This window comes from Petaurus breviceps, unplaced genomic scaffold, assembly GCF_028583685.1.
Source record: "Petaurus breviceps papuanus isolate PSGF00001 unplaced genomic scaffold, PetGlider_PUasm1.0 90617, whole genome shotgun sequence".
Lineage (NCBI taxonomy): Eukaryota > Metazoa > Chordata > Mammalia > Diprotodontia > Petauridae > Petaurus > Petaurus breviceps.
In genome coordinates, this window is record NW_027187287.1 from 3,196,759 (window position 1) to 3,207,541 (window position 10,783).

At 45.2% G+C, this 10,783-nt stretch overlaps 1 protein-coding gene across 1 annotated transcript in view; it reads right to left on the minus strand.

Moving 5' to 3' along the window:
* BAHCC1 (BAH domain and coiled-coil containing 1) overlaps positions 1 to 10,783 on the minus strand; it is a 179,919-nt gene that overhangs the window by 25,889 nt on the left and 143,247 nt on the right. The window contains exons 12-14 of the mRNA XM_069064081.1: positions 5,714 to 5,913; positions 5,050 to 5,186; positions 2,898 to 3,026 (exon numbers count right to left, since the gene is read on the minus strand). Of these exons, the coding sequence (XP_068920182.1) occupies positions 2,898 to 3,026; positions 5,050 to 5,186; positions 5,714 to 5,913 (466 nt within the window). The remainder of the gene's footprint in view (positions 1 to 2,897; positions 3,027 to 5,049; positions 5,187 to 5,713; positions 5,914 to 10,783) is intronic.

Sequence of the window (10,783 nt, forward strand, 5' to 3'; positions counted from 1 at the left end):
CCTGTGACCTCAATGCCACATGTAGCCCTCTAGGTCCTCAAGTGTGTCCCTCTGAATCCAAACTTCATAGAACAAATCCCCTTAATAAAAAGATTTGTTCTGTAAAACTTGGACTTGGTCAAAAGGCTTCATCCAAGGACCTAGAAGGCCACATGTGGCCTGGAGGCTGCAGGTTCCTCACACCAGTAGGGAGTACAACTCCCTCACTTTTCCAAAGAGGAAACTGAGGATCACAAAACCAGTAAGTGACAAGATGTAAGATTTAAGGAGCTGCCTGGGGTCCCTCTAGTGATTGGGGAGGCAGAATAAAGAACATGCCTCCTAAAACACCTGGAAAGGGTGGGGAGGGTGGAGAGGAGTGGAATAAGGACCCCCCACCGCAGTGCCTTTTCTCAGTCACTAGAGAGCTAATGATTCACATTCTAAGCTGAGGGTGGGACAGTGGCCCCCATAATCATATATGTTTCTCATCTGTAGTAGAAGTAGGAGCCTCTTGATAAAGAGGGCAAGGTCCTTTACCAGCAATGACAGCACATGCTGAAGTCCCTGCCAGCAGGTAGTCACTGGGCTCCTAACACCAGCTAGGTCTAACCATAAACTCACTAGATCTGGAATGATGCTGTAGTGTCTGGTACTTAAACACTATGCCAGGACCTGCTGTGCCCTGTCAGGAACCACTCCAGTTTCCTATCCCTTCCACCTCTGACATTACCCTCTAATCAAGGAAGGGAGAGGAGTCATCCCTGTATTCCTAAAGCCTCTCAACACCTACCCATTCATTTACTCACTTCCCACAATTCTTGGTTGGTTTCCCCTGTCTCAAAGTTCTCCTCAATCCAGTCCATCTTCCATTTGGCTGTCAAAGGGATTATCTTTAAAGTGCTGGTCTGGCCATGTCACCCCACTAGTCAATAAACTTCAATGGCTCCCTATTACCCCTAGGATCAAATACAAAATCCTCTGTTTGGCTTTTAAAACCCTTCATAACCTGCATGCTTTCTAACTTTCTAGTTTTCTTACATTTTGCTCTTCTCCTCACTCTGTTATCATTTCCAGTTAGTCAGTCCTGTATCTGGCTTGTTTGCACACAGTTATTTGCATGTTGCCACCCCCAATCAAACTGTGAGCTCCTTGAGAGCAGAGACTTTTTGCTTTTCTCTGCATCCCAAGCACTTAGCCCAATAATAAATAAATACTTGTTGACTGATCCAGGGAGAAAAATGGCTCTCATCTTTGCTTGTCGGTGAGTATTAGAGACTGGAGGCCATATAAAGCCACCTCTAAGAACCTGGGTCAAGGAACTGAAGATGAGGGGATACCTCTACCTTTCCTGCCTTGAAGGGGCATCTGCCTAGATCACAATTTGCCAGTATCACTTGAGGTGGAACAGAGAGATATAGGGTCAAGTGGCCACACCAGTGGTTTCTCTAATAGCAGTGAGGAAAGTAAGCCCGATTGACCCAGCTAGTCAATGCTCTGGGCCAAGGGTTTTGCTACCTACATCTGGTTCCATCCCAATCCATCTTGAACCTTCCCAGCTCAGGTTGGAAGACTGACTCAGCCTGGCAGCTACTAGACTGACCTGGGTGGAAAGTACACAGCAGGACTGGATCAAGTTGTACTATCGGCTTTGGGTTCTAGAGTTCCCCCAAAGTGAGCATGAGGGATGGCTGGGAGGAGAAGCGAAAGTCCCTTGGACTAACACACTCTCCAATCTTGGGGACAGGGAGGAGGATTGGGAGAAACTGCTTGGGGACAGCTCTAAGAACATCCCCCAGTCATATTGGTAGAGCCCTGATGCAACCTGAAGCCAACACTAACTTCTCCCCCCCTCCCTCTAACCTTCACTACATTTGCTAATGTTTTGTGACATAAAACCCAGAGATTAATTTTTTTCTCTGTCTTAATTGAAGGAACCATTTAGTGCAGATTTAACTATTATTACCAAATCATCAGGATTGATGCAGTGCACACACACTCACTCCAATCATGTTTGGAAGAGCTTGGAGGATTTATGCAAATGGGCCTGCCGGGAGAGGCAATTTGTAGCAGAGAAGGACAATTATAGAGGGCCCGGGAGTGCGAGAATGACTGTGCCGGGCGGGTAATGGATAATAACAAAGCGCCAGCAGCAATGAACACCATTGCAGCGTGACCAACGACTTTATACAGCGCAGATAAAGAGGCTTTTATGCAACGCGGCCTCACACTTCAGAAGGGGGGGGGCGAGGATGTTGGCTCCAAAACTAGGTGATCAACATCTCAAGCCCCCCTGGTGTTGGTGCTGAGGCACCGACCAATAGGGGGAGCTGGATCCAGGGAGTTTGGTGACTATGAACATTGGAGCCAAGAGAGGCAGATCCATCATTCCAACTCCCCACTGCCTCTTCCCGGGAGGGGGATGCTGCCCCATCCCACCCCGCCCCAAGGGGAAGCTGTCTGCTGGGGCCAGAGCGGGTAGGGCATGTCAGTTGCTATCCAAGTAGAGGGACATGAAGGTACCCACCTCTCCTGGATACCCAGCAGGGAACCCCTCAACTAGCAGTTCTAATTCCAGATGAACCAACAGGAAGATGCCACACAGAGACCACTTAGTACAGAGAACTAAAGAGACCTCAGGGGAGCCAGAATAACAATCTGAGCAGGGGGAAGGAAGCGAGGCACAAGCTGATGTAGCCACGCAGGAGGAGAGGCAGGAGGGGAGATGACCCTACACAGGATGGCTTTGTCTCAGCTCTGCTATATGCCAGCCAAATAACTTGACTGGCCCAGAGGGCACGGAATGGCACAACTGCAGGCCCTCTGGGCAGACAGGCTTAAAGGATTCCCAGGCTTTGCACTCCCTCCCTCCCTCCAGTTCAAATTTTTCCCAGCAAGACCCCCTAGTGAAGACTCACTTGACTTTTTTGCTGTCACACTTGGGAAGGTGGCTGCCCTGTCGGAGGGTCGGCAGGATGCCAGAGTGCTTTCGTTTCCTTGGTCGACCCGGCCCTCGCCGAGCTGGGCTCCTGGAGCGCTCATCTCTCCTGGATTGGAGGGAAAGAGTGCAGTGAGAGCATGGTGGAACAATCTGCTTCTCTAACCCAGAACTCCAACCTGCCCCAACAAACATGCATTAAGCAACTGCTACTGTGTTTCCCCGATAATAAGACACTGTCTTATTAATTTTTTTGGACAGAAAAACACCAGAGGGCTTATTTTCAGGGGAGGGCTTATTTTAATGAACATTGACAGCAATTTTAATAAACAGGTAAATGTGAACAAAAAAATGTACCTTTATTCAATAAGCAAATCACTGGGGAAGAACAGGATGACACGCTCACTGCTGCAGCTCTGATTGGATGCAGCTCAGAGCGCAGTGTGCGTTTCACGGGTGGGGGGGGACAGTGCATACAGAGGGTACCGTAATGTAGCATGTAGCACAGAGGATCACCTTCACTACAGTAGCAATCTCAATAGGGCTTATTTTAGAGGAATCTTACACAGTAAGGGGAGGGCTTATTTTCGGGATAGGTCTTATTATCGGGGAAACACGGTACATTCAGAACACTACACTAGGTGCTGAAGAAGATACTGAGTTTAGATAAGATATAACCCCTGCCCTCACTGAGTTTACAGTCTAGTTTTAGAAGACACCAGTCTAGCTATAATACACAATATTACAAAAGTACACCAGATAATTACTTAGTAAAGTGCCACGTGTGGTCCAAAGGGGATAGTCATTACCAACAAAGGGGAAATCAGGTGAAATTTTATGAAGACAAAAGTAACTTTTGAGTTGGTTAATATTTAAAGGGTGGGTAGGAATTTGCCAGAAAAAGATGGGAAAGAAGGACATTATAGACCTAAGGGATAGAGAAAAGTTCAGGGCATTTTGCGGGGGGAGGGGGGAAAAAGTATAGTTCTGTCTGGCTACAGCATATAACATGTGGAGGGAACAACAGGAAACAAGACTGGAAAAGCAGCAGGTTGGAAGGCATGCCACATTTTGGGTGTTTGAATGCCAAGCAAGAGGAGGCTGAACTTGATTCAGTAGGCAATGAGGAATCATTGAAGATTCTTGAATAGGAGAATGACATGCCCAGGTCTATGCATGAGGAAAGTTATTCTGGAAGTGGTATGAAAGATGGATTATAAAATCCCAGCTTCCCACTACTGCCTTAATTCAGAACTCTGAGCAGGTCACTCAGTCGTGAGGGTTGGGTTTATGAAACAATCTGCTCCTTCCCTTCTGCATTTCCTATCATGGGTGTCTAGAGAATAAAAGTTTATGCCTTAAGAAAGCCACTTAAATAGTCATAGAATCATTGAAGGTTAGGATTAGAAAGAAAGTTTGAGGTCATCTTAATCTGATCTCCTCCCCTGTACAGGAAGGTAGGCCACCAACGCATCCCTGATGGATGTTCATCTGGCCTTTGCTTAACCACTTCCAGCCATGAGGAACTCACTACATAAGGTAGTCCATTACACTGGAGGATACCTCTAATTTTTAGAAAGTTCTTTTTTTTTTTTTGGAGGGGGGAAGGCAAGGTAATTGGGGTTAAGTGACTTGCCCAAGGTCACATAGCTAGTAACTGTGTCAAGTGTCTGAGGCCACATTTGAACTCAGGTCCTCCTTACTCCAGGGCCAGTGCTCTATTGCACCACCCAGCTGCCCCTAGAAAGAGGGTAGTCGGACTAGGTAACCCCTAAAGTCTTTCCCAGGTCTTTCTAAGATCAGGGGCTCTTAACCTGGGGCTCCGTGAACTTGTCTTTTAAAAATATTTTGATAACTATTTCAACAGAATCAATTTCCTTTGAATTATATGTATTTTATTTAATACATTGAAAAATATTATTCTAAGAAGGGGTCCATAGGCTTCACTAGGCTTCCAAAGGGGTCAATGGCTTAAAAAAAATGTGAAGAACCACTGGTCTAGTATATGATTCTACATAATCCTCCACACCTCTCTTTTCCAGTTCCTGCCATCCCACTCTCTCCTCATATTCCAGGTCCAACTTTATGCCTTGAAAGGCCCCCCTCAGCCTCTAGGCTTCCTACAGACTTACTCATGGTCATGCCGCCGCTGCAGCTTGGCTAACTCCCGCTGTTTCTCCTTGTACCGCCGCTGCAGGTCTACTAACAGCATCCTCATCTCCACCTCCTTCGTGCCTAGCTGGTCAATGGCAGCCTTGAGGGGGCACACCTGGCAAACAGGGACATGGGAGCCTCTTAGAATGGGTCAAGAGAACACCATGTTATATATGATTGAGGAATGGGGAGATAAGAGCCAGTCAGGTCTGTCATAGGCAAGATCTAGGGATCGAGCCATGGGAAGGTCTCTCAGCTGTGGGGAGGACAACTCTCTTCCTGTTTAGGAAGGAGAGGGGAGGGAAATGAAGGAAGCTGTTCTTGGGATCATCATGGACCTTCTTCATCCGACTAACACTGGGGTCAAATCTTCCATAGAATGCTAGGATATCCCCTGCCCACTTTTTTTTTTTTTATAAGCAATCGGGGTTAAGTAACTTGCTCAAGGTTACACGGCCAGTTATTTCTGGATGTGGTGCTGAGTGTCTGAGCCCAGGATTCGATCTCCAGGTCATCCCAACACTGGAGCCGGTACTCTTACTCGCTGAGCCACCTGGCCGCCCCTCCCCTGCCCACTTTCTCTCTTTTACTATCCCCCTGCCATGGGTTGTCCAGGGAGATCCAGGAGAATCTTTTGCTCACAGGTTTGGTTTTCGGGGTCCACGTGTACTTGCGTCGGAGGATTTGCATTCGGGGTGTGAGGTTGGAGCAGCAGGGACCAGGAACAGGAAGCCCGGCTGTAGGAGGTCCAGTCTCCAGGCTGGCAGCCTCCACCAGAGACCAGGCGGCAGCCAGAGTAGCCAGACGTTGCAGGTTGAAGTCCATCAAGTCTTCTTCTTCAACTGGAGGGGAAGAAGGTTAATTATATAGGGGAGAGGAGAAATGAGGGAAAAGGGATAAAGAACTTTTTTTAGCCATGGGGCAACTGTTACTAGCTATGTGACCTTGTTGAGCCTTAGTTTTCCCATCTATAAAATGGGGATAGTAATCCCCACCCACAAGAGCATTTCAAGGAGCAAATGAAATAATTTATTTAGAGTGTTTTGCAAACATTAAAATGCTATATAAATACCAGTTTTTGTTTTATACCCTCCTTAATTTGAGAGGTTCCTTATCTAAAATGCCAGATTAGAGGGACAAGGTGTGTATGAGTCATTGCAGCTACTCTTTCATTCCTTATGACTGTATTTCACGTGGCCAGGCCCTGCTCTGTCCCTCTGAGTCTGGGAAAATCATTTAACCTGTTTGCCTCAGTTTCCCCAACTGTAAAATGAGGATAGCATCGAGCTACTTTCCAAGGTTGTTGTGAGGATCTGTAAAATATTTTAACACAGTACTCGGCACAGAGTAAACACTGAACAAATGCTTTTCCCTCCTTCCCTTCCTCTCTCTTCTTGGTTTATCTTCCCCTATGGAAGTGGTTATTCAAGCAGGCAACTTTGAGTTGCCTTGAATCTCAAAGCCTGGTCAATCAATGTCAGAGTGATCTCTTTCTTGCCTCCAAAGGTTTGTCAAAAATTGTCCTTATTACTAGAGAGGCAGGGAAGGCAAAGAGATGAAGCTGTAGAGAAGGAACACTGAGGCAAGAAAATGGGGAGCCTGAACCTGGGACCACTTCAAATTTTATGGACATCCAAGAGCCTATTAAGTAGATGGATTTGATTTGTTGTTGATATTAATAATATGTGACATTTATAGAATTAAGAATAGTAGCTAACATTTATATAGCACTTTAAGGTTTACAAAGTACTTCACAAACATCATTTCATTGTCTCCTCCCAATAATCTTGGGAGACAGATGCTGTTATCCCCATTTTACAGGCTGTTGTATTTGTCCTTCATTCTCGAGGAGGAACATGACATCAGGGAAATGATGACATGACTTGCAGTTGACTTTGATTTGAGTAAGGAAGGACTATGCAAGGTCACCAGCCTCAATTTCTCCTCCAGAGTCATCTGGGTTCAGTGGCCAGATATTCATCAGGATGACTAGAGATGGCCCTGGCCCTTTTAAGCTAAGGCCTTTTCATGCACTCACTTGGAGTGAGGTAAGGCCCATTCAGTGAATAGGCCTCTTTAAGAAGTGAGGGAAGGGATGGCCCCTTTAATTAGAAAAAAAGAAAAAAAATTAAGCTGGGAGGGGAAGACCCTCAGGGTTGCTGTTCCAAAGAGAAACAGTTACCATAGATGTTCACTCTAAGCCAGAAGGGCCCAAAATAAAGTCATTAAGTGGAGCTTGGGCAGGGTCCAATTGTGGTCTAATCTGAAAACTAAGGCACATAAGAGGTTAGGTGACTTGCCCAAAGTCACACAGCTAGTAAGTATTTCACGCTGGATTTGAACTTAAGTCTTTCTGATTACAGGCCCAGTGCTCTAACCACTGCACCACTAGCTTATCTGCTAAGATAATCTAAAAGCAGAGGGGCAGTGTGACAGAAGATAGCTTCTGAGCTAGAAAGATCTGTGTTCAAATCCTACTTCTGATGCATATTGGCTATCTGAGTGTGGTCATATTACTTAATACTAATATTCTACACAACTTTCTTAAGCCAGAAATTCTTGACCTAGAGTTTGTGATAACTTATTTCATTTTAACTGGTTTCCTTTGTAATCTTAGGCATTCTATTTTATGCATTCTGCAAAGGAGTATGTAGACTGCCCAAAGGATCTATGGCACAGAAAGGGTTAAGAACCTTTGCTTTGAAACCCTGCACCAAGGAGAAGGAGTCAGGGATTCTCTCATCCAGGAGTGCTCTATATCACAGGTGTGAAGAAACTACAGATGTGGGTGAAATCACACATCTAGTCCCTGTCTCCTTGGGGTTTACAAAGTATTTTACACCCATTATCTTGTATGATCCTCACAATAACCCTATGAAGTAGGGAGTGCCTAGTGTAACTATGCTCATTTTATAAAAGAAAAAACTTCAGGGCATGGAAGGTAAGGGATTTTGCTAGTAAGTGGCAGAACCTGGATGCCAAGACAGGTCTTCACCAGCCCTGTGCTGTGGTGCTAGTAGGAGGTGTGAGATTCAATGAATACCATTCTGTCATACCCGGGGTGGAGGGAAAGGGGCAGCAGCAAGGGATGCCTGGGTAGAAAAAAAAAGACTAGTTTGGTTCTCTTGCAATGTGGCAATATTAATAATACACAATAATCTTGGAGCAGTTAGATGATATAGTGAATAGAGTACTGGCCCTGAAGTCAGGAGGACCTGAGTTCAAATACAGCCTGAGACATTTACTTACTATGTGACCCTGGGCAAGTCATTTTTTTTGGTCAATAAAATTAAATTTTAATTTAATTTAAAATAAAACAATTTTAAATATAAAGTATCTCTCTTCTACTCCAGATCACATCCTAAAGAATGCTGGGAGAAGTCAAGGTCACATAGAAAAATACACTAAAATCTCAATAACACACAAAAAGATGTGTCTAGAAGGAGAGTGTTAGGCCCCATGAATCCACTGATGCCATGTCCCTAATATCACAGGACATTAAGCACCTGCCCCATGGCACTCCAAGCTGGGGCAAGTCCTCTGTCCATTCTTGAACACAGTGTTAGTCTTAATCAAGTAAGGTTTGAAGACCATGCTCTGTGTGTGTGTGTTTGTGTTCACATGTGTGATACTCTTTTTCCTGGCAGCCTTGATAGAATACATGTCACAAGCATTACTTTGATATTTCAAGGAACTATGATTTTGTCATAGTGGGAGCTCCCTCCACCAGGCAGACCACAATACTCCTGCTTCTTAAGAGAGTCTTTAAAAGTTTTTTTGGCCAAAAGATACGTTACCTCTTGTCTAACTTTTGATCACAGACTTAAAGCTATAAAGGGACCTTAGAGGTCATCTAGTCAAATGCCTTTCATTTTATAGATGTGGAAACTAAGGCACAAATAAGTGGGATTTGAAGTTTGGTCCTCTTGATTCCAAATCCATCTATCTTTCTATCTCATCCAAATGCCTGGGATTGAGAAACAAATGCCTGCTATGGAGAGTGGGACATTTTTGGTCATGAAAAATATGTGATTCGTAAAATATACGTTATATATATATTTGGTTCATATATATGTATACGCACGTATATGAATCAAAGTGAATTTTTTACATTGTATCTCTCACAGCTTCCTCCTTTGCCTACTCCTGGTTCTGATTTTGCCTGTGCTGATGTCTTTTTCCAAAACTTCTTTCTTGCCATTATCACTTTTTCCCAGGACTCCAGGTTCTCAGGTAGCAGTGCCAGGATTGGATTCCTTTCCAATCCACCCTCAGTCAGGAGGGTGAAGAAATAGAGCAGAAACCCCCTCCTAGCAGAGAACTCTGCTCTGCAGGGCTTTGCCCCAGGTGGAGAGGTGGGTGGAACAAGCTGGTGAAGGACTAAGAGATCCTATTTACTTCTGCTGGTGTGGGGAAAAGGGTCTACTGTGGGTGAGTACCACAGGCCCAGGGCATGGGAATCTGGGCTCCTTCCTGTTCTTGTGGCAATGGGTGCCAAAAGTTTTACTCTCCTGACTCCTTGGTCCCTAGTCTTCTCCTTGTCTAGGTGTTTGCTGTTCTGGGGGCAGCCACAGCTGGATTCTGCCAACCACGATTTAAGCTGCAGAGGTGGGGGTAGGGAGGGGGAACAAGACTGGTCTTTTGCTAGAGGAGGGTTTAAATTCCCTGGTTTCATTCTTCTTATCCAGTCCACTGCTAAGCTATTTAGAGACAAGATGCTATTCTTCTAGAACCTTGGCCCCTTATAAAATGAAGGAGGGGGTGGCCAAAAAGTGTTGAGATCCTGAATCATTTAAACCTTCTCTGCTACTGGATAAAGCCACCATACCAAGCCCAAAGGGCAGGCAGTTCATAGTGGGTATGCTTAAGGCTCAAGAATGAGTTTTTGTTTTATACTTGGGGGATGGGGAGGCCCAGATATCCAGGGGTTAAAAATAAAATAAGGGTGGGCCTAGACCCAAACCACCTCCATCCCTCTCCACTCATACATCTGTTTGCTTCTAAAATACCAGGCAGTTGTTAAGGGAGGAGGGGGAAAGTCTGACGGGGATACTTAAGACCTCTACATAGGAGTCTGTGCCAGGCCATGGTGTTGACAGCCACCCCAGTACAGTCAGCCCATGGAAGGAGGCAGTTTAGGGTCAGAGAGGGGCAGTCTGGGGAGATTCTGAAGGGATATAAATGATGGTGTGAGAAAGGCTGGGAAGGGATGGCTGTGCCTTCCCAGGAATCCAGCCCTCCCCCTTCTAAACTATGAGAAGGTCATAGAGATGTGATGGTCCTTCCTGTCTCATTATTTATTATGGGAATTACACTGGGATCTCCCCCTCTCTTGAGACCATCTCCCAAACTTGAGAACTACTCCAGTGATTCTAAGAATTTCTCTCCCGAATTTCCAACTTGTATTTAGCACCACCTCACATCCAATACCCATTTCTGAGGTTGTCCCCACCCTACACATCTTATCTAGTGGAGAGGTTTGATCTGCCTGACACACAGAAGTCACTTAGCTTTTTATGGGGAAGGAGGGAGAAAGACTATGAAAATGGAAGAACAGATTCTCCTCTGTCTGGAGGTGGTTTAAGGTAGAGAAAGGAAGAAAGGAAGAAAGGAAGAAAGGAAGAAAGAAAGAAAGAAAGAAAGAAAGAAAGAAAGAAAGAAAGAAAGAAAGAAAGAAAGAAAGAAAGAAAGAAAGAAAGAAAGAAAGAAAGA